The sequence below is a fragment of the Bombina bombina genome, chromosome 4 (genome assembly GCF_027579735.1).
Source record: "Bombina bombina isolate aBomBom1 chromosome 4, aBomBom1.pri, whole genome shotgun sequence".
NCBI lineage: Eukaryota > Metazoa > Chordata > Amphibia > Anura > Bombinatoridae > Bombina > Bombina bombina.
In genome coordinates this window covers 187,967,442-187,992,002 of record NC_069502.1, presented here as the reverse complement: position 1 = coordinate 187,992,002, position 24,561 = coordinate 187,967,442, and the positions used below count along the sequence as shown (strand labels likewise).

Below are 24,561 nucleotides of genomic sequence, written 5' to 3'. Positions count from 1 at the left end.
GACTCAGAAGCAGCAATGTACTACTGGGAACTAGCTGCTAATTGGTAGCTACACATATATATTGGTATCCTTCCCAGGACCTATTTAATAACAAACCACCCGGCTAAAATTAAAGGGTCAGTAAACATTGCTTTTGTGCATCAAATAAATTAACATATTTTTATTTAGAATCCATTTTTTATACTAATGTATTGTAATAATAAACGAAACTTTTATTTATGTATGATTTTATTTATTTTTATTTAACAAAATGAGATGTCAATCATTAATGTTAGCCCGCCTCCTTCACTGTTTCTAAAAGTTTGATATCGATGCCTCGCTTTACTGAGTGCCACGCCCCCTTTTTTTTCTTCTGGTGCTGTTCGATCAGTGTATGTGTAACTCACAAAATGACCACATGTAAAGAGTGGTAATGTGTTGGCTTTAGAGTTTGGAATACGATGCGATACGATGAGGGGTTTTTTATTTGCTAAAATTCATCACAGGGACTTTCCCAACAAGAGCTATTAGTGACCGTCCTAGTTTTGCGTTTTTTCTAAACTCACTGAGGGAAGGAAGTTGTCTGATTATATCCCTCCGCTCTCTCTCCGCTCTGATTTTGACAGAGCGCTTCCAAAAATATTAGTCTGCCCCGGCTAGCCCTCCATTTCCCTCTGCCGCGGTCCCTACTCAACCTAGCATATCTTTTAGTGACAGTGATAGATTAGAGAGGGTGAGTAGGAATCGCAGTAGAGAGAACTGAAAGAGTGACAATCGCTGCCAGTTTGTAAAGGTAGAGCCCAGCAAGATATTCCCCCGGAGCACAAGTTCTTTGCTTCAAAAAAATAAAACCACCACAATACTATTTTCATTTACTTCTACTGCTTCATAAATAAATCACATTTATTATTCGTTGTGCACGCTAAAAAAAAAAAGGTGATCAGACGTTTCATGATTGAGGAGATTGTCAAAGGAAATCAGGCAGGTCTTATCATTTTTTTTTAGCTTTCATAAAGAATAATAAATACGATTTACATATAAACTATTAAAAATTATAAATTAATTAAAAATCGCTGAAGGCATGTGTTCAATAAAAATTTAAAAAAAAAATTATCAATAAAATGTGCATTTTTTAGTTTTAAAATAAGCACATAAAGAAAAATATATTTAAAAAGATAATAAAATGTAAAAATAGTTATTATAAATATTAAATATATATATTTTTTTACATTTTTCTTCTGTGCCTGATGCAACTGCAGTCCGTTTTGATTCTCTGCTGTGCTGGATCTAATTTTTCAGAAGTTTGTCTGTTTTGATAAAAAAGGTGCGCCTACATAATAATCAAATGACTCGACCGATTAATAGAGATTAGTGGAAGAGGCAATGACAGGCAGAAGCAGATTTAGTGAGGGGCAGTCTTAAAAACGTTCTAATTAAAAAAAAAGAAAGAAAATATTTATAAAATTTAAAATTAAAAAGAGTTTGAAATATTTAAATCTAGGATTATTGAAGGTATATTTTTAAATAGATAAGTTTTTTTTTTAATGTTTACTGTCCCTTTAAAGTCAATAATAAGCAAAAAGAGCTAATATTACATTATTTCAACGTTTGTTGCACACATTTAACATAAATTTAATTTATGTTAAAATTTGCAATTAATGTGTGCTTTGGATAGCTTAAGTAACTTATAAAAAATAAGAGAGAAAAGTTAAAATACTGTAAATCATTGCACTGCCCCACCCAGCTACTTCATAATGCCGCCTAGCTGGCAGCATTTTCTGTGGAGAATACTGTATATGCCTCTTTTTGTTGGCTCATCTGAAGTGTTCAGCTAGCTCCAAGTAGTGCATCACTGCTCCTTCAACAAAGGATACCAAGACGGCAAAGCACATTTAATAATAGAAGTAAATTTGAAAGCTGTTTAAAACTGTATGCTCTGAGTCATGAACGTAAAATGTTGGGTTTTAAGGGGGTCAGTCAGAATTAACGGCAGTAGATGAGCAGCTGAATAGCAGCTTAAATGGCCATTGCAGTTTTAAAATTTAATGCGCTAATCCTTTGGAGCATGTCATTTTAACACTAGCGATGCTGTAATTCTGTGTGTTTAACCCTTGCATAGCTACTCATAGGATCAGACACAATTTACAAACACATACAGGAGGAATTGAGGGCCCTATTCCCTTTAAACATAGTTAATTTATCTAGTGGTATTGCTACAAGCTAGAACATGTAATTTTATGAGACCTTTAAATTGATTTCTATTATCAAATTTACTTTGTTCATTAGGTATTTTTTGTTGAAAAGCATACCTAGGTTGGGTCAGGAGTAGTAATGCACTACTGGAAGTTTGCTGTAGACTGGTGGCTATGCACATATGGCTCTTGTTAGGCATGTTCATTCAAAAGAAAACGAATAGGGAGGATGGTGGCTGTCAGCGGTGTTCAGCTATTTTTAGAGCAGGATTTCTTCTTGTTAAAAGTGTAACACACTAAGGTCTGAATTTGCACAGACCTTAATATGTTGCACTTTTATCAAGAAGAAATCCTGCTCTTAAAATAGCCGAATTCTGCTGGCAGCCACCATCTTCCCAATTAGTTTCCTTCCGAATCTCCTGGATGCACATGACTAGATCTTATTGGCTTGCCAGATCTGTTCAGTTAGGATCCACTAAAGCTTTCTCTGGAGTTGACTTTAAAAATCTGTTTATAGCCTTTTCAGGGGTTAAACATAGTTATGTGAAAACAGTAGTACAGTGTTTAATTTCTGTACTTAGTGTTTAAAAAATGCTAGGTTTTGCCAACATTAAAATGAAATGGGACCTTCAGTCTTGAGTTTTAAAAAAGGTATGTTAAAGGGACAGTCTAGTCAAAATTAAACTTTCATGATTCAGATAGGGCATTCAATTTTAAACAACTTTCCAATTTATTTTTTCATCAAATGTGCTTGGTTCTCTTGGTATTCTTTGTTGAAAGCTAAACCTAGGTAGGCTCATATTCTAATTTTTAAGCCCTTGAAGGAAGCCTCTTAGTGCATTTTGAAAGTTTTTCACAACTAGACAGAACTAGTTTGTGTGTGCCATGGAGTTATTTATGAGTCGGCACTGATTGGCTAAAATGCAAGTCTGTCAAAAGAACTGAAATAAGAGGGCAGTCTGCAAAAGTTTAGATACAAGATAATTACAGAGCTAAAATGTATATTAATATAACTGTGTTGGTTATGCAAACCTGGGGAATAGGTAATAAAAGGATTATCTTTTTGAAAAATTAAAATTCTGGAGTAGACTGTCCCTTTAAAAATACCTTTTCTTTGTTGTGGCCTCCTTGCTAAACTAAGCGGCTCCGCCGGCTGCCCACGGTATCTTCCCCCCCCCATGAGGTGCGTTTTTACCTCTCGGCCAATAGCAGTGCTAGCTCTACGGCACTGTGTCGATGACTATTGGCTAAGAGATGGAAACGTCACCTCATTGAAAAATGCCGTGGGCGGCCGGAGATGTTTGGTTTAGCAAGGAGGCTGCAGCAAAGAGAGAGTACTTTTAACATACCTTTTTTTTTTAAATCTCCTGACTGAAGGTCCTATTTATTTTTAGTGCTGGTAAATCCTAGCATCTTTGAAACGATAGGATTTACCATCACTTTAAAGTTGAAACTCATGGTCCAGGATATAAGTAACATTCTGTCTTTCATTTTCAGGGAGATGCTGTTCGAGATCTGATGATCCGTTTCCTTGGTGAACAGGCTGCAATGAAACGGCAGGTTCTTACAGCCAGCTCAGTAGAGCAAACATTTGATGGCTTGAAACAACTAATTGTAAGTATGAAAATATCATGTAAGGTTTTAGTTTGAAACGTTTAATTAATCCAGCCAAACAAACAATTCATATACTAAACACACTTGTTAAAACATTAAAGTTAACCGGAACCTCTTTCTTTCTTGGTTTCATTGTAAAGCTTAGTTATACAGCAAGTAGGGATTCTAAATATATCAATGTTGGACTTGTAGATGCTTAAATGAATTCTTCTAAAGTTAAAGAAACTGATTATTTCTCCTGTTAAGTGTAGTCAGTCCACGGGTCATCCATTACTTATGGGATTATATCTCCTCCCTAACAGGAAGTGCAAGAGGATCACCCAAGCAGAGCTGCTATATAGCTCCTCCCCTCTACGTCATACCCAGTCATTCTCTTGCACCTAACTAATAGATAGGACGTGTGAGAGGACTGTGGTTATTAAAATTAGTTTTTATATCTTCAATCAAAAGTTTGTTATTTTAAACAGCACCGGAGTGTGTTGTTTTTTCTCAGGTAGTATTAGAAGAAGAATCTACCTGAGTTTGTGTATGATCTTAGCGGTCGTAACTAAGATCCATTTGCTGTTCTCGGCCATTCTGAGGAGTGAGGTAACTTCAGAACAGGGGACAGCGGGCAGGGTTCACCTGCAAGGAGGTATGTTGCAGTATATTATTTTCTAAGGAATGGAATTGACTGAGAAAATACTGCTAATACCCATATAATGTAAGTGCAGCCTTAAATGCAGTAGTAGCGACTGGTATCAGGCTGATATGTATGTATGTATGAATGGAACTTCACTAAGAAAATACTGTATACATTTAACTTATATTTGAGCCCAAACTGCAGTGAAAGCGACTAGCAGCAGGCTTATTAGTATCATTTCATAATTTTATTTTAAAACGTTTTACTGGCATGTTAATCATTTTTTTCTGAGGTACTTGGTGATAAAAATTTTTGGGCATTATTTTTCCACATGGCTGTCGTTTATTTATGAATAAATTCAGTTTACTGAGCTTCCCCACTGTTATAATATGAGTGGGAGGGGCCTATTTTGGCGCTTTCTTGCGCAGTAAGAATTCAGTCACAGTCTTCCTATTCCTTCCTCCATGATCCAGGACGTCTCTACAGAGCCCAGGGGTCTCCAAAACTAGTTTTGAGGGAGGTAATCACTCACAGCAGACCTGTGAGACTGTGCTTTTGACTGTGATAAAACGTTTATATTCTGTTATCCGTTTTTTGGGTATTAAGGGGTTAATCATCCATTTGCTGGTGGGTGCAATCCTTTGCTAACTTATTGCATTTACTGTGAAAATTTGGTTGCTATAACAAATTTGGTTCATTGTAATTTCAACTGTGACAGTTTATTGGTGCTTCTTAAAGGCACAGTAACATTTTTTTATATTGCTTGTAAATTTATTTCAAAAGTATTTTCCAAGCTTGCTAGTTTCATTGCTAGTCTGTTAAACATGTCTGACACAGAGGAAACTCTTTGTGCAATATGTTTAAAGGCCAATGTGGAGCCCAATAGAAATTTGTGTACTAATTGCATTGATGCTACTTTAAATAAAAGTGTACATGTAAAGAAAATTTCACCAGACAACGAGGGGGGAAGTTATGCCGACTAACTCTCCTCATGTGTCAGTACCTTCGTCTCCCGCTCAGGAGGTGCGTGATATTGTGGCACCAAGTACATCAGGGCGGCCCATACAAATCACTTTGCAAGACATGGCTAATGTTATGACTGAAGTATTATCTAAATTGCCAGAAATTAGGGGTAAACGCGACCACTCTGGGGTGAGAACAGAGTGCGCTGATAATATTAGAGCCATGTCTGATACTGCGTCACAATTTGCAGAACATGAGGACGGAGAGCTTCATTCTGTGGGTGACGGATCTGATCCAAGTAAACTGGACTCAGACATTTCAAATTTTAAATTTAAGCTTGAGAACCTCCGTGTATTGCTAGGGGAGGTATTAGCGGCTCTGAATTATTGTAACACGGTTGCAATTCCAGAGAAAATGTGTAGGCTGGATAAATATTTTGCGGTACCGACGTGTACTGACATTTTTCCTATTCCTAAAAGGCTTACAGAAATTATTAACAAGGAGTGGGATAGACCTGGTGTGCCCTTTTCTCCCCCTCCTATATTTAGAAAAATGTTTCCAATAGACGCCACCACACGGGACTTATGGCAGACGATCCCTAAGGTGGAGGGAGCAGTTTCTACTCTGGCTAAACGCACCACTATCCCGGTGGAGGATAACTGTGCTTTTTCAGATCCAATGGATAAAAAGTTAGAGGGTTACCTTAAGAAAATGTTTGTTCAACAAGGTTTTATATTACAACCCCTTGCATGCATTGCGCCTGTCACGGCTGCGGCGGCATTCTGGTTTGAGTCTCTGGAAGAGACCATTAACTCAGTTACATTGGATGAGATTACAGACAAGCTTAGAGTCCTTAAGCTAGCTAATTCATTTATTTCCGATGCCGTAGTACACTTAATTAAACTTACGGCTAAGAATTCAGGATTTGCCATTCAAGCGCGCAGAGCGCTGTGGCTTAAATCTTGGTCAGCCGATGTGACTTCTAAATCTAAATTGCTTAACATACCTTTCAAAGGGCAGACATTATTCGGGCCCGGTTTGAAAGAAATTATCGCTGACATTACTTGAGGTAAGGGTCATGCCCTGCCTCAAGACAGAGCCAAACCAAGGGCTAGACAGTCTAATTTTCGTGCCTTTCGTAACTTCAAGGCAGGAGCAGCATCAACTTCCTCAGCTCCAAAGCAGGAAGGAACTGTTGCTCGCTACAGACAGGGCTGGAAACCTAACCAGTCCTGGAACAAGGGCAAGCAGGCCAGAAAACCTGCTGCTGCCCCTAAGACAGCATGAAGTGAGGGCCCCCGATCCGGAAACGGATCTAGTGGGGGGCAGACTTTCTCTCTTCGCCCAGGCTTGGGCAAGAGATGTCCAGGATCCCTGGGCGTTAGAGATCATATCTCAGGGATATCTTCTGGACTTCAAAGCTTCTCCTCCAAAAGGGAGATTTCATCTTTCAAGGCTGTCAGCAAACCAGTTAAAGAGAGAAGCGTTTCTACGCTGTGTACAAGACCTTTTATTAATGGAAGTGATCCATCCAGTTCCGCGGTCGGAACACGGACAAGGGTTTTACTCAAATCTGTTTGTGGTTCCCAAAAAAGAGGGAACCTTCAGACCAATTTTGAACTTAAAGATCCTAAACAAATTCCTAAGAGTTCCATCGTTCAAAATGGAAACTATTCGGACAATCTTACCTATGATCCAAAGGGGTCAATACATGACCACAGTGGATTTAAAGGATGCCTACCTTCACATACCGATTCACAAGGATCATTATCGGTACCTAAGGTTTGCCTTCCTAAACAGGCATTACCAATTTGTAGCTCTTCCCTTCGGGTTAGCCACGGCTCCAAGAATCTTTACAAAGGTTCTGGGCTCTCTTCTGGCGGTACTAAGACCGCAAGGAATTTCGGTAGCTCCGTACCTAGACGACATTCTGATACAAGCGTCAAGTTTCCAGACTGCCAAGTCTCATACAGAGTTGGTTCTGGCATTTCTAAGGTCGCATGGGTGGAAGGTGAACGTAGAAAAGAGTTCTCTATTGCCACTCACAAGAGTTCCCTTCTTGGGGACTCTTATAGATTCTGTAGAAATGAAAATTTACCTGACAGAAGACAGGTTAACAAAACTTCTAAATGCTTGCCGTGTCCTTCATTCCATTCAACACCCGTCAGTGGCTCAATGCATGGAGGTAATCGGCTTAATGGTAGCGGCAATGGACATAGTACCTTTTGCACACCTGCATCTCAGACCACTACAATTGTGCATGCTAAGTCAGTGGAATGGGGATTACTCAGATTTGTCCCCTATGCTGAATCTAGATCAAGAGACCAGAGATTCTCTTCTATGGTGGCTTTCTCGGCCACATCTGTCCAGGGGAATGCCCTTCAGCAGGCCAGACTGGACGATTGTAACAACAGATGCCAGCCTACTAGGTTGGGGCGCTGTCTGGAATTCCCTGAAGGCTCAGGGATCATGGACTCAGGAGGAGAGTCTCCTTCCAATAAACATTCTGGAATTAAGAGCAGTTCTCAATGCTCTTCTGGCTTGGCCTCAGCTAGCAACTCTGAGGTTCATCAGGTTCCAGTCGGACAACATCACGACTGTGGCTTACATCAACCATCAGGGAGGGACAAGGAGTTCCCTAGCGATGATGGAAGTCTCAAAAATAATTCGCTGGGCAGAGTCTCACTCTTGCCACCTGTCAGCGATCCACATCCCAGGCGTGGAGAACTGGGAGGCGGATTTCCTAAGTCGCCAGACTTTTCATCCGGGGGAGTGGGAACTTCACCCGGAGGTATTTGCACAACTGCTTCGGCGTTGGGGCAAACCAGATCTGGATCTCATGGCGTCTCGCCAGAACGCCAAGCTTCCTTGTTACGGATCAAGGTCCAGGGACCCGGGAGCGGTTCTGATAGATGCTCTGACAGCACCTTGGGTCTTCAACATGGCTTATGTGTTTCCACCCTTCCCGATACTTCCTCGACTGATTGCCAGGATCAAACAGGAGAGAGCATCGGTGATTCTAATAGCGCCTGCGTGGCCACGCAGGACCTGGTATGCAGATCTAGTGGACATGTCGTCCTGTCCACCATGGTCTCTGCCTCTGAGACAGGACCTTCTGGTTCAGTGTCCTTTCAAACATCCAAATCTAATTTCTCTGAGGCTGACTGCATGGAGATTGAACGCTTGATTCTATCAAAGCGTGGATTCTCGGAGTCAGTGATTGATACCTTAATACAGGCTAGGAAACCTGTTACCAGGAAAATTTACCATAAAATATGGCGTAAATACTTACATTGGTGCGAATCCAAGAGTTACTCATGGAGTAAGGTTAGGATTCCTAGGATATTGTCTTTTCTACAAGAAGGCTTAGAAAAGGGTTTATCTGCTAGTTCGTTAAAGGGACAGATCTCAGCTCTGTCCATTCTTTTACACAAGCGTCTGTCAGAAGTTCCAGACGTTCAGGCTTTTTGTCAGGCTTTAGCCAGGATTAAGCCTGTGTTTAAAACTGTTGCTCCGCCATGGAGCTTAAACTTAGTTCTTAACGTTTTACAGGGTGTTCCGTTTGAACCCCTTCATTCCATTGATATCAAGCTGTTATCTTGGAAAGTTCTGTTCTTAATGGCTATTTCCTCGGCTCGAAGAGTTTCTGAGTTATCAGCCTTACATTGTGATTCTCCTTATCTGATTTTTCATTCAGACAAGGTAGTTCTGCGTACTAAACCTGGGTTCTTACCTAAGGTAGTCACTAACAGGAATATCAATCAAGAGATTGTTGTCCCTTCATTGTGTCCTAATCCTTCCTCAAAGAAGGAACGACTTCTGCACAATCTGGACGTCGTCCGTGCCCTGAAATTCTATTTGCAGGCAACTAAAGATTTTCGACAAACTTCTTCCCTGTTTGTCGTTTATTCTGGACAGAGGAGAGGTCAAAAGGCTTCGGCTACCTCTCTCTCCTTCTGGCTTCGTAGCATAATACGTTTAGCCTATGAGACTGCTGGACAGCAGCCTCCGGAAAGAATTACAGCTCATTCTTCCAGAGCTGTGGCTTCCACTTGGGCCTTTAAAAATGAGGCCTCTGTTGAACAGATTTGCAAGGCTGCAACTTGGTCTTCACTTCACACCTTTTCAAAATTTTACAAATTTGACACTTTTGCTTCTTCGGAGGCTTTTTTTGGGAGAAAGGTTCTTCAGGCAGTGGTTCCTTCCGTGTAAAGGTCCTGCCTGTCCCTCCCGTCATCCGTGTACTTTTAGCTTTGGTATTGGTATCCCATAAGTAATGGATGACCCGTGGACTGACTACACTTAACAGGAGAAAACATAATTTATGCTTACCTGATAAATTCCTTTCTCCTGTAGTGTAGTCAGTCCACGGCCCGCCCTGTTTTTTACGGCAGGTCTAAATTGTAAATTAAACTCCAGTCACCACTGCACCCTATAGTTTATCCTTTCTCGTCTGGTTTCGGTCGAATGACTGGGTATGACGTAGAGGGGAGGAGCTATATAGCAGCTCTGCTTGGGTGATCCTCTTGCACTTCCTGTTAGGGAGGAGATATAATCCCATAAGTAATGGATGACCCGTGGACTGACTACACTACAGGAGAAAGGAATTTATCAGGTAAGCATAAATTATGTTATTCTTGTCTGTTCTTTCTATTTGTGAGAGTGTTTACTATAACTCTATCTGAATCAGCTAAATTAAAACATTTTCACGTGTATTTTCCTATTTTAATGCTTATTCATACACGGCCAAAAATCCCATTTTATAACAACTTTTTTTTTTTTCCCAAAAACAAATGTTTTACTTCTCTTATTTCTATGGTTTTCCGTGTATTTAAAATTATATTTGCAGCATTTTTGTTAGATTTCCCAAACTAATTGTTGTTTAAGAGCAATGCAATATTATTTCTGGCAAATTGTTAGTTACTCCCCCCCCAAAAAAATAAAATAAATTAATAATGTATAAATTCTGTTTCAGTCACTAATTTGCACAAATTGCCATGGTCCATCTCGCTGGGAGAACAGCCACCTGCTGAAATCTAACTGTTTGCACAACTTATATTTACACTTTGTACTTGTGTAGGGCATTGATAAAACTAGTATGTCATATAGTGTAAATCTCATTTAAAATCAGGAACTATGTAAAAGTGTTACAAATGCTGCTTCTTGTTTTGGCAGTAAGAGAATATACCTGTGATCTTGTCTTTATATTTATGGTATCTGCAGTAGGCAGGCTGAGTACTCTATACTATGGATTTATTTGTTCTTTTCCATCTAAAGGGGAGGAGAGTCCACGGCTTCATTCATTAATGTTAGGAATTAAGAACCTGGCCACCAGGAGGAGGCAAAGACACCCCAGCCAAAGTCTTTAATACCTCCCCACTTCCCTCATCCCCCAATGATTCTTTGCCTTTCGTCACAGGAGGATGGCAGAGAAGTGCCGAAGATCAGAGTAGTCTCTTATGGAGTATAGTACTCTTCATTGGGACCGGTGCACATTGAGTTTATTTAACCATTTTTAATCTTGAAGAAGCTTTAAAGGGACAGTCAACACCAGAATTGTTGTTGTTTTAAAAGATAGATAATCCGTTAATTACAAATTCACCAGTTTTGCATAACCAACACTGTTATAATTATACTTGTTTTACCTCTGTAATTACCTTGTATCTAAGCCTCAGCAGACTGCCCCCTTATTTGTTCTTTTGACAGACTTGCATTTTAGTCAGTCAGAGCTGTCTCCATGGTAAATTCACGTGAATGAGCTCAATGTTATCTATATGAAACACGTGAACAAATACACTCTTACTAAATGCATTTAGATTAGAGGCGGCCTTCAAGTTCTAAGAAATTAGCATATGAACCACCTAGGTTTAGCTTTCAACTAAGAATACCAAGAGTACAAAGCAAAATTGGTGATAAAAGTAAATTGGAAAGTGGTTTAAAATTACATGCCCGATCTGAATCATGAAAGTTTTTTTTAAACTTGACTGTCCCTTTAAGTATTTTTTTTTTCTCTTGTTAAGTGTGTTCAGTCCACGGGTCATCCATTACTTATGGGATATATTCTCCTTCCCAACAGGAAGTTGCAAGAGGATCACCCAAGCAGAGCTGCTATATAGCTCCTCCCCTCACATGTCATATCCAGTCATTCTCTTGCAACCCTCAACAAAGAAGGAGGTCGCGAGAGGAGCTGGAGTTTTTACTTAACTATTCTTCAATCAAAAGTTTGTTATTTTAAATGGCACCGGAGTGTGCTGTTTTTCTATCTCAGGCAGTATTTGGAAGAAGAAACTGCCTGCGTTTTTTATCTATGATCTTAGCAGGCGTAACTAAGATCCACTGGCTGTTCTCGACATTCTGAGGAGTGGGGTAACTTCAGACTGGGAATAGCATGCGGGGTCCTCCGCAAATGAGGTATGTGCGGTACTTTATTTTCTGGGAATGAAATTGACTAAGAAAATACTGCTGTTACCGTATGATGTAAGTACAGCCTTAAATGCAGTAGTTGCAACTGGTATCAGGCTGATAAATGTATGCGCAGTCAAGTTATATTCTAGGGACTAGAATTTGACTGAGAAAATACTGTTAACACTGAAATAATACTTAAGCCTTCTCTGCAGTGGTAGCGACTGGTAGCAGGCTTAGTGATAGCTTTGCATGACACTGAGAAATGTTGTTTTTTAATAAAACGTTTACTGGCATGTTATTCGTTTTTTGTGAGGTACTTTGGTGATAAATCGCTTTGGGCATGATTTTTTCCACATGGCTAACATATTTTTCTGCATGGAAACCGTTATATCAGGGCTCCCACTGTTGTGATTGGAGTGGGAGGGCCCTTGTTTTAGCGCCTTGTTGCGCAGTTAAAATTATTGCACAGTCTTTCTGCTTCTTCCTCCTTGATCCAGGACGTCTCTAGAGAGCTCAGGGGTCTGCAAATTTCATTTGTGAGGGAGGTAATCAGTCACAGCAGATCTGTGACAGTGTGCTGACTGTGATTAAAAGCGTTAAATCTTAATTGATATCTGTTTTATCCGTTTTGGGTATCGAGGGGTTAATCATCCTTTTGCTAATGGGTGCAATCCTCTGCTAATAGTACACTTCTTGTTGAGAATTGTTTAATTAGTTCTGTATTTTTGAAGCGCTGCAGCTTGTAAAACTTATTGAAAGTGATTTCCAAGCTTGTTAGTTTTCATTGCTAAGTCTGTTTTAAACATGTCTGATTCAGAGGAAACTGTTTGTTCATCATGTTCAAAAGCCAATGTGGAGCCCAATAGAACGATGTGTACCAATTGTATTGATATTGCTTTGAATAAAAGTCAATCTGTACCGATAAAGAAGCTATCACCAGACAACGAGGGGGAAGTTATGTCGCCTAACTCTCCTCACGTGTCAGTACCTGCGTCTCCCACTCGGGAGATGCGTAGGATTGAGACACCTAGTACATCTAGGCCCTTACCAATCACTTTACATGATATGGCTAATGTTATGAAAGAAGTATTATATAATATGCCCGAATTAAGGGGCAAACGCGATAGCTCTGGGTTAAGGACAGAGCGCGCTGATGACACAAGAGCCATGTCTGATACTGCGTCACAACTTGCAGAACATGAGGACGGTGAGCTTCATTCTGTCGGTGACGGTTCTGATTCGCGGAGACCAGATTCAGAAATTTCAAATTTTAAATTTAAGCTTGAGAACCTCCGTGTGTTACTAGGGGAGGTATTAGCGGCTCTGAATGATTGCGACACGGTGGCAATTCCAGAGAAATTGTGTAGGTTGGATAGATACTATGCGGTACCGGTGTGTACTGACGTTTTTCCTATACCAAAAAGACTTACAGAAATTATCAGTAAGGAGTGGGATAGACCCGGTGTGCCTTTTTCCCTTTCCCCGATATTTAGATAAATGTTCCCTATAGACGCCACCACACGAGACTTATGGCAGACGGTCCCTAAGGTGGAGGGAGCAGTTTCTACGTTAGCCAAGCGTACCACTATCCCGGTGGAGGATAGCTGTGCTTTCTCAGATCCAATGGATAAAAAATTAGAGGGTTATCTTAAGAAAATGTTTGTTCAACAGGGTTTTATATTGCAGCCTCTTGCATGCATTGCGCCTGTCACGGCTGCAGCGGCATTCTGGTTTGAGTCTCTGGAAGAGGCGATTCGCACAGAGCTGTTGGATGAGGCCTTGAGCAAAGTTAGAACCCTTAAGCAAGCTAATGCGTCTGTTTCAGATGCCGTAGTACATCTAACCAAACTTACGGCTAAAAATTCCGGATTCGCCATACAGGCGCGCAGAGCGCTCTGGCTTAAATCCTGGTCAGCGAATGTAACTTCCAAGTCTAAACTACTTAACATTCCTTTCAAAGGGCAGACCTTATTCGGGCCCGGCTTGAAGGAAATTATTGCTGACATTACGGGAGGTAAGGGTTCACGCCCTTCCTCAGGACAGGGCCAAACCAAAGGCCAAACAGTCTAATTTTCGTGTCTTTCATAACTTAAAGGCAGGAGCAGCATCGACTTCCTCCGCTCCAAAACAGGAAGGAACTACTGCTCGTTACAGACAAGGTTGGAAAGGCAACCAGTCATGGAACAAGGGCAAGCAGGCCAGAAAGCCTACTCCCGCCCCTAAGACAGCATGAAGTCAGGGCCCCCTATCCAGAGACGGATTTAGTGGGGGGCAGACTTTCTCTCTTTGCCCAGGCTTGGGCAAGAGATGTGCAGGATCCCTGGACGTTAAAGATTATATCTCAGGGATACCTTCTGGATTTCAAAACCTCTCCTCCACAAGGGAGGTTCCATCTTTCGAGGTTATCGACAAACCTAGTAAAGAGAGAGGCATTTCTACAATGTGTACAAGACCTCTTAATCATGGGGGTGATTCACTCAGTTCCGCGATCGGAACAGGGACAAGGATTTTACTCAAATCTATTTGTGGTTCCCAAAAAAGAGGGAACCTTCAGACCAATCTTGGACTTAAAGATCTTAAACAAATTCCTAAGGGTACCATCATTCAAGATGGAAACCATTCGAACCATCCTACCCATGATCCAAGAGGGTCAATATATGACCACGGTGGACTTAAAGGATGCTTACCTTCATATACCGATTCACAAAGATCATTATCGGTACCTGAGGTTTGCCTTTCTAGACAGGCATTACCAGTTTGTGGCTCTCCCCTTCGGGTTAGCCATGGCCCCGAGAATTTTTACGAAGGTTCTGGGCTCACTTCTGGCGGTACTAAGACCACGAGGCATAGCGGTGGCTCCGTACCTAGACGACATTCTGATACAAGCGTCAAGTTTTCAGAATGCAAAGTCTCATACAGAGATAGTTCTAGCATTTCTGAGGTCGCATGGGTGGAAAGTGAACGTGGAAAAGAGTTCTCTGTTACCACTCACACAGGTTCCTTTTCTAGGGACTCTTATAGATTCTGTAGAGATGAAGATTTACCTGACAGAGTCCAGGTTATCAAAGATTCTCAATGCTTGCCGTGTCCTTCATTCCATTCCAAGCCCATCGGTAGCTCAGTGCATGGAGGTAATCGGCTTAATGGTAGCGGCAATGGACATAGTGCCATTTGCGCGCCTGCATCTCAGACCGCTGCAACTATGCATGCTCAGTCAATGGAACTGGGATTACTCAGATCTGTCCCCTTTGCTAAATCTGGACCAGGAGACCAGAGATTCGCTTCTCTGGTGGTTGTCACCGGTTCATCTGTCCAAAGGAATGACCTTTCGCAGGCCAGATTGGACGATTGTAACAACGGATGCCAGCCTTCTAGGCTGGGGAGCAGTCTGGAATTCCCTGAAGGCTCAGGGATCGTGGACTCAGGAGGAGAAACTCCTCCCAATAAACATTCTAGAATTAAGAGCAATATTCAATGCTCTTCTGGCTTGGCCTCAGTTAGCAAAGCTGAGGTTCATCAGATTTCAGTCGGACAATATCACGACTGTGGCTTACATCAATCATCAAGGGGGAACCAGGAGTTCCCTAGCGATGTTGGAAGTCTCGAAGATAATTCGCTGGGCAGAGTCTCACTCTTGCCACCTGTCAGCGATTCACATCCCAGGCGTAGAGAACTGGGAGGCGGATTTCCTAAGTCGCCAGACTTTTCATCCGGGAGAGTGGGAACTTCACCCGGAGGTATTTGCTCAACTGATTCGTCGTTGGGGCAAACAGGATCTGGATCTCATGGCATCTCGCCAGAACGCGAAGCTTCCTTGTTACGGATCCAGGTCCAGGGACCCAGGAGCGGTGCTGGTAGATGCATTAGCAGCCCCTTGGGTTTTCAACATAGCTTATGTGTTTCCACCATTTCCGTTGCTACCTCGGCTGATTGCCAGGATCAAACAGGAGAGGGCATCGGTAATTCTGATAGCGCCTGCGTGGCCACGCAGGACCTGGTATGCAGACCTAGTGGACATGTCGTCCTGTCCTCCATGGTCTCTTCCTCTGAGGCAGGACCTTCTAATTAAGGGTCCTTTCAACCATCCAAACCTAATTTCTCTGAGGCTGACTGCCTGGAAATTGAACGCTTGATTCTATCAAAGCGTGGGTTTTCGGATTCGGTTATTGATACATTAATACAGGCTCGGAAACCTGTGACAAGAAAAATTTACCATAAGATATGGCGTAAATATTTATATTGGTGCGAATCCAAGAGTTACTCATGGAGTAAGGTTAGGATTCCTAGGATATTCGCTTTTCTACAAGAGGGTTTAGAAAAGGGTTTATCCGCTAGTTCGCTAAAGGGACAGATTTCACCTCTGTCTATTCTTTTACACAAACGTCTGGCAGAGCATCCAGACGTCCAGGCCTTTTGTCAGGCTTTGGCTAGAATTAAGCCTGTGTTTAAAGCTGTTCCTCCTCCGTGGAGCTTAAACTTGGTTCTTAAAGTTCTTCAGGGTGTTCCGTTTGAACCCCTTCATTCCATTGATATTAAGCTTTTATCTTGGAAAGTTTTGTTTTTGATGGCTATTTCCTCGGCTCGAAGAGTATCTGAGTTATCTGCCTTACATTGTGATTCTCCTTATCTGATCTTTCATTCAGATAAGGTAGTTCTGCGTACTAAACCTGGGTTTTTACCTAAGGTTGTTTCTAACAGGAATATCAATCAAGAGATTGTTGTTCCATCATTATGTCCTAATCCTTCTTCAAAGAAGGAACGTCTTTTGCATAATCTAGACGTGGTCCGTGCTCTGAAGTTCTACTTACAGGCAACTAAAGATTTTAGACAAACTTCTTCTCTGTTTGTCGTTTACTCTGGACAGAGGAGAGGTCAAAAGGCTTCGGCTACCTCTCTCTCTTTTTGGCTTCGTAGCATAATACGCTTAGCCTACGAGACTGCTGGACAGCAGCCTCCTGAAAGAATTACAGCTCATTCCACTAGAGCTGTGGCTTCCACCTGGGCCTTTAAGAATGAGGCCTCTGTTGAACAGATTTGCAAGGCTGCAACTTGGTCTTCGCTTCATACTTTTTCCAAATTTTACAAATTTGACACTTTCGCTTCTTCGGAGGCTGTTTTTGGGAGAAAGGTTCTACAGGCAGTGGTTCCTTCTGTTTAATGTTCCTGCCTTGTCCCTCCCTTCATCCGTGTACTTAGCTTTGGTATTGGTATCCCATAAGTAATGGATGACACGTGGACTGAACACACTTAACAAGAGAAAACATAATTTATGCTTACCTGATAAATTTATTTCTCTTGTAGTGTGTTCAGTTCACGGCCCGCCCTGTCTTTTTTTGAGGCAGGTTCTAAATTTTAAAATAACTCCAGTCACCACTGCACCTTATAGTTTCTCCTTTCTCGTCTTGTTTCGGTCGAATGACTGGATATGACATGTGAGGGGAGGAGCTATATAGCAGCTCTGCTTGGGTGATCCTCTTGCAACTTCCTGTTGGGAAGGAGAATATATCCCATAAGTAATGGATGACCCGTGGACTGAACACACTACAAGAGAAATAAATTTATCAGGTAAGCATAAATTATGTTTTTTTATATATTATTTTTGCTAGTTGCTGTTGACTTATTAGTGAGTCTGCTAAATGAATAGTTTTATGGTTGTATATGTTTTCCTTAAATTGGGATTCAACAGAACTAAATGTTGTTTCCTATCCACAAAAAGCCTAACTTCTTTAAACAACAGGTTATATCCTCTTACCCAGTGGATCTATTTTTAGGTATATTTTTAAGGGACATTATTAAAGTGATTTTTTACATATTAGAACTGAATTGTTGCATTGCAGAAGATCTGCAATCAAAGTAAATTGTATTTCTCCAACATAGGTGTGTCCGGTCCACGGCGTCATCCTTACTTGTGGGATATTCTCTTCCCCAACAGGAAATGGCAAAGAGCCCAGCAAAGCTGGCCACATGATCCCTCCTAGGCTCCGCCTACCCCAGTCATTCTCTTTGCCGTTGTACAGGCAACATCTCCACGGAGATGGCTTAGAGTTTTTTAGTGTTTAACTGTAGTTTTTATTATTCAATCAAGAGTTTGTTATTTTAAAATAGTGCTGGTATGTACTATTTACTCTGAAACAGAAAAGAGATTAAGATTTCTGTTTGTAAGAGGAAAATGATTTTAGCAACCGTTACTAAAATCGATGGCTGTTCCACACAGGACTGTTGAGAGGAATTAACTTCAGTTGAGGGAACAGTGAGCAGAATTTTACTGCTTGAGGTATGACACATTCTAACAAGACGATGTAATGCTGGAAGCTGTCATTTTCCCTATGGGATCCGGTAAGCCATTTTTATTACAGACAATAAATAAGGGCTTCACAAGGGCTTTTTAAGACTGTAGACATTTTCTGGGCTAAATCGATTCATATATAAACATATTTAGCCTTGAGGAATCATTTTAATCTGGGTATTTTGTAAAATAATATCGGCAGGCACTGTTTTGGACACCTTATTCTCTAGGGGCTTTCCCTAATCATAGGCAGAGTCTCATTTTCGCGCCGGTATTGCGCACTTGTTTTTGAGAAGCATGACATGCAGTCGCATGTGTGAGGAGCTCTGATACATAGAAAAGACTTTCTGAAGGCGTCATTTGGTATCGTATTCCCCTTTGGGCTTGGTTGGGTCTCAGCAAAGCAGATACCAGGGACTGTAAAGGGGTTAAAGATAAAAACGGCTCCGGTTCCGTTATTTTAAGGGTTAAAGCTTCCAAATTTGGTGTGCAATACTTTTAAGGCTTTAAGACACTGTGGTGAAATTTTGGTGAATTTTGAACAATTCCTTCATACTTTTTCGCAATTGCAGTAATAAAGTGTGTTCAGTTTAAAATTTAAAGTGACAGTAACGGTTTTATTTTAAAACGTTTTTTGTACTTTGTTATCAAGTTTATGCCTGTTTAACATGTCTGAACTACCAGATAGACTGTGTTCTGAATGTGGGGAAGCCAAGGTTCCTTCTCATTTAAATAGATGTGATTTATGTGACACAAAATTTAGAGAAAATGATGCCCAAGATGATTCCTCAAGTGAGGGGAGTAAGCATGGTACTGCATCATCCCCTCCTTCGTCTACACCAGTCTTGCCCACTCAGGAGGCCCCTAGTACATCTAGCGCGCCAATACTCCTTACTATGCAACAATTAACGGCTGTAATGGATAATTCTATCAAAAACATTTTAGCCAAAATGCCCACTTATCAGCGTAAGCGCGACTGCTCTGTTTTAGATAATACTGAAGAGCATGAGGACGCTGATGATATTGTTTCTGAAGGGCCCCTACACCAGTCTGAGGGGGCCAGGGAGGTTTTGTCTGAGGGAGAAATTTCAGATTCAGGGAAAATTTCTCAACAAGCTGAACCTGATGTGATTACATTTAAATTTAAGTTGGAACATCTCCGCGCTCTGCTTAAGGAGGTGTTATCCACTCTGGATGATTGTGAGAATTTGATCATCCCAGAGAAACTATGTAAAATGGACAAGTTCCTAGAGGTCCCGGGGCCCCCAGAAGCTTTTCCTATACCCAAGCGGGTGGCGGACATTGTAAATAAAGAATGGGAAAGGCCCGGTATACCTTTCGTCCCTCCCCCCATATTTAAAAAATTGTTTCCTATGGTCGACCCCAGAAAGGACTTATGGCAGACAGTCCCCAAGGTCGAGGGGGCGGTTTCTACTTTAAACAAACGCACCACTATACCCATAGAAGATAGTTGTGCTTTCAAAGATCCTATGGATAAAAAATTAGAAGGTTTGCTTAAAAAGATGTTTGTTCAGCAAGGTTACCTTCTACAACCAATTTCATGCATTGTCCCTGTCACTACAGCCGCGTGTTTCTGGTTCGATGAGCTAGAAAAGGCGATCACTAGTGATTCTCCTCCTTATGAGGAGATTATGGACAGAATCCGTGCTCTCAAATTGGCTAATTCTTTCACCCTAGACGCCACTTTGCAATTGGCTAGGTTAGCGGCGATAAATTCTGGGTTTGCTATTGTGGCGCGCAGAGCGCTTTGGTTGAAATCTTGGTCAGCGGATGCGTCTTCCAAGAACAAATTGCTTAACATTCCTTTCAAGGGGAAAACGCTGTTTGGCCCTGACTTGAAAGAGATTATCTCTGATATCACTGGGGGTAAGGGCCACGCCCTTCCTCAGGATAGGTCTTTCAAGGCCAAAAATAAACCTAATTTTCGTCCCTTTCGTAGAAACGGACCAGCCCCAAGTGCTACGTCCTCTAAGCAAGAGGGTAATACTTCTCAAGCCAAGCCAGCCTGGAGACCAATGCAAGGCTGGAACAAGGGAAAGCAGGCCAAGAAACCTGCCACTGCTACCAAGACAGCATGAAATGTTGGCCCCCGATCCGGGACCGGATCTGGTGGGGGGCAGACTCTCTCTCTTCGCTCAGGCTTGGGCAAGAGATGTTCTGGATCCTTGGGCACTAGAAATAGTCTCCCAAGGTTATCTTCTGGAATTCAAGGGGCTTCCCCCAAGGGGGAGGTTCCACAGGTCTCAATTGTCTTCAGACCACATGAAAAAACAGGCATTCTTACATTGTGTAGAAGACCTGTTAAAAATGGGAGTGATTCATCCTGTTCCATTAGGGGAACAAGGGATGGGGTTCTACTCCAATCTGTTCGTAGTTCCCAAAAAAGAGGGAACGTTCAGACCAATCTTAGATCTCAAGATCCTAAACAAGTTTCTCAAGGTTCCATCGTTCAAAATGGAAACCATTCGAACAATTCTTCCTTCCATCCAGGAAGGTCAATTCATGACCACGGTGGATTTAAAGGATGCGTATCTACATATTCCTATCCACAAGGAACATCATCGGTTCCTAAGGTTCGCATTCCTGGACAAGCATTACCAGTTCGTGGCACTTCCTTTCGGATTAGCCACTGCTCCAAGGATTTTCACAAAGGTACTAGGGTCCCTTCTAGCGGTGCTAAGACCAAGGGGCATTGCAGTAGTACCTTACTTGGACGACATTCTGATTCAAGCGTCGTCCCTTCCTCAAGCAAAGGCTCACACGGACATAGTCCTGGCCTTTCTCAGATCTCACGGATGGAAAGTGAACGTAGAAAAGAGTTCTCTATCTCCGTCAACAAGGGTTCCCTTCTTGGGAACAATAATAGACTCCTTAGAAATGAAGATTTTTCTGACAGAGGCCAGAAAAACAAAACTTCTAAACTCTTGTCAAATACTTCATTCCGTTCCTCTTCCTTCCATAGCGCAGTGCATGGAAGTAATAGGTTTGATGGTAGCGGCAATGGACATAGTTCCTTTTGCGCGCATTCATCTAAGACCATTACAACTGTGCATGCTCAGTCAGTGGAATGGAGACTATACAGACTTGTCTCCGACGATACAAGTAAATCAGAGGACCAGAGATTCACTCCGTTGGTGGCTGTCCCTGGACAACCTGTCACAAGGGATGAACTTCCGCAGGCCAGAGTGGGTCATTGTCACGACCGACGCCAGTCTGATGGGCTGGGGCGCGGTCTGGGGACCCCTGAAAGCTCAGGGTCTTTGGTCTCGGGAAGAATCTCTTCTACCGATAAATATTCTGGAACTGAGAGCGATACTCAATGCTCTCAAGGCTTGGCCTCAGCTAGCAAAGGCCAAGTTCATACGGTTTCAATCAGACAACATGACGACTGTTGCGTACATCAACCATCAGGGGGGAACAAGGAGTTCCCTGGCGATGGAAGAAGTGACCAAAATCATTCAATGGGCGGAGACTCACTCCTGCCACCTGTCTGCAATCCACATCCCAGGAGTGGAAAATTGGGAAGCGGATTTTCTGAGTCGTCAGACATTACATCCGGGGGAGTGGGAACTCCATCCGGAAATCTTTGCCCAAATTACTCAACTGTGGGGCATTCCAGACATGGATCTGATGGCCTCTCGTCAGAACTTCAAGGTTCCTTGCTACGGGTCCAGATCCAGGGATCCCAAGGCGACTCTATTAGATGCACTAGTAGCACCTTGGACCTTCAAACTAGCTTATGTATTCCCGCCGTTTCCTCTCATCCCCAGGCTGGTAGCCAGGATCAATCAGGAGAGGGCATCGGTGATCTTGATAGCTCCTGCGTGGCCACGCAGGACTTGGTATGCAGATCTGGTGAATATGTCATCGGCTCCACCATGGAAGCTACCTTTGAGACGAGACCTTCTTGTTCAAGGTCCGTTCGAACATCCGAATCTGGTCTCACTCCAACTGACTGCTTGGAGATTAAACGCTTGATCTTATCAAAACGAGGGTTCTCAGATTCTGTTATTGATACTCTTGTTCAGGCCAGAAAGCCTGTAACTAGAAAAATTTACCACAAAATATGGAAAAAATATATCTGTTGGTGTGAATCTAAAGGATTCCCTTGGGACAAGGTAAAAATTCCTAAGATTCTATCCTTTCTTCAAGAAGGATTGGAGAAAGGATTATCTGCAAGTTCCTTGAAGGGACAGATTTCTGCCTTGTCTGTGTTACTTCACAAAAAGCTGGCAGCTGTGCCAGATGTTCAAGCCTTTGTTCAGGCTCTGGTTAGAATCAAGCCTGTTTACAAACCTTTGACTCCTCCTTGGAGTCTCAACTTAGTTCTTTCAGTTCTTCAGGGGGTTCCGTTTGAACCCTTACATTCCGTTGATATTAAGTTATTATCTTGGAAAGTTTTGTTTTTGGTTGCAATTTCTTCTGCTAGAAGAGTTTCAGAATTATCTGCTCTGCAGTGTTCTCCTCCTTATCTGGTGTTCCATGCAGATAAGGTGGTTTTACGTACTAAACCTGGTTTTCTTCCGAAAGTTGTTTCTAACAAAAACATTAACCAGGAGATAGTCGTGCCTTCTTTGTGTCCGAATCCAGTTTCAAAGAAGGAACGTTTGTTGCACAATTTGGATGTTGTTCGCGCTCTAAAATTCTATTTAGATGCTACAAAGGATTTTAGACAAACATCTTCCTTGTTTGTTGTTTATTCTGGTAAAAGGAGAGGTCAAAAAGCAACTTCTACCTCTCTCTCTTTTTGGATTAAAAGCATCATCAGATTGGCTTATGAGACTGCCGGACGGCAGCCTCCTGAAAGAATCACAGCTCATTCCACTAGGGCTGTGGCTTCCACATGGGCCTTCAAGAACGAGGCTTCTGTTAATCAGATATGTCGGGCAGCGACTTGGTCTTCACTGCACACTTTTACCAAATTTTACAAGTTTGATACTTTTGCTTCTTCTGAGGCTATTTTTGGGAGAAAGGTTTTGCAAGCCGTGGTGCCTTCCATTTAGGTGACCTGATTTGCTCCCTCCCTTCATCCGTGTCCTAAAGCTTTGGTATTGGTTCCCACAAGTAAGGATGACGCCGTGGACCGGACACACCTATGTTGGAGAAAACAGAATTTATGTTTACCTGATAAATTACTTTCTCCAACGGTGTGTCCGGTCCACGGCCCGCCCTGGTTTTTTAATCAGGTCTGATAATTTATTTTCTTTAACTACAGTCACCACGGTATCATATGGTTTCTCCTATGCAAATATTCCTCCTTTACGTCGGTCGAATGACTGGGGTAGGCGGAGCCTAGGAGGGATCATGTGACCAGCTTTGCTGGGCTCTTTGCCATTTCCTGTTGGGGAAGAGAATATCCCACAAGTAAGGATGACGCCGTGGACCGGACACACCGTTGGAGAAAGTAATTTATCAGGTAAACATAAATTCTGTTTTTAAAATGTCTTTTTGTTAGCAAAGTTTGTATTGTTTTTGCAGACTAGGGGCACACCCCTTGATTATCTTATCTCTGCCCACATGAACTCCTGCATAAATAAAGCAATCACTGTGCAGCACGTATGATGAACCCTGAGGCAGTAGGAAAACTTACATTTTCAGATTTAAATGACTGGCAGATTAAAATGTAGTTCAAAACTTTTTGCATATGCAACAATGAACCATTTTATGGTGGAATTCAATTCAGAATTTAATATCCTTTAATGTTAAGAAGGAGGAGGGTGGGGCTTTTGAGTGGCAGCCATGTTTCTGCAGTTTTTCCGTGCCAAGAGAGCGCTGTACACTTGTTCTACTTTTGCAAATGGTATGCCATCATATGGGTTATTTTCATTCCTGCAAATTATATAAACAATAGGTGCTGAACAAACTTGACAAACCACTACAAAAATACATTTTTTTTTCTAGATAGACACTTATTCACTTACAGACAAAACTACAAAAAGGTAGGGGGTTTTAAGCTGAAGTCAAAATTTACCTATCAAATATAGTTATAAAAATATATATGCCTAAAATGTCCATAAAAAGTTAATATATTCAGAGTCCTTATAAAATAGGACATCTCCCATAAAAATCACCTTTAATAAAAATGTGCTTCCAAAAATGGTAAATCCGATAAAATAGCCACAATCTCTTTGTCAGTGTTCAATATTACTAATACAGCAAAACCGCAGCACTTAAAATAAGGACAATCCGGTATAGGAGCAATGACGCCGCTCTGTCCCTACGGCGGACCGGCACTCTCCTCCCACGGCGGTTGTTGTGCATGTGGCAATGACTTAATCGCCTCACGCTGGGTCTTTCTCCTAATGCCACTCACCTGTCTGCTATCCTTGGTGCGAGCCTGCCCAAGTATAGGTTGTCTTGTGCTCCCTTGGTGCTTCGTTCTGTTTCTTTTTAATACTGCTGATTGCCTTACTGTTGCTGAACTCTGCCTGTCTGTGACCACTCTACTGATTAACCCCTGAACTGCTGGATTGCCTTAT

At 41.9% G+C, this 24,561-nt stretch overlaps 1 protein-coding gene across 2 annotated transcripts in view; it reads left to right on the top strand.

The window, feature by feature from the left end:
- The window catches only part of TRAPPC12 (trafficking protein particle complex subunit 12), a 496,716-nt gene that overhangs the window by 77,374 nt on the left and 394,781 nt on the right, over positions 1-24,561 (top strand). For both annotated transcript variants that reach the window (XM_053709729.1, XM_053709728.1), the window contains one exon: positions 3,669-3,785. In XM_053709729.1, coding sequence (XP_053565704.1) covers positions 3,669-3,785 — 117 coding nt within the window. The remainder of the gene's footprint in view (positions 1-3,668; positions 3,786-24,561) is intronic.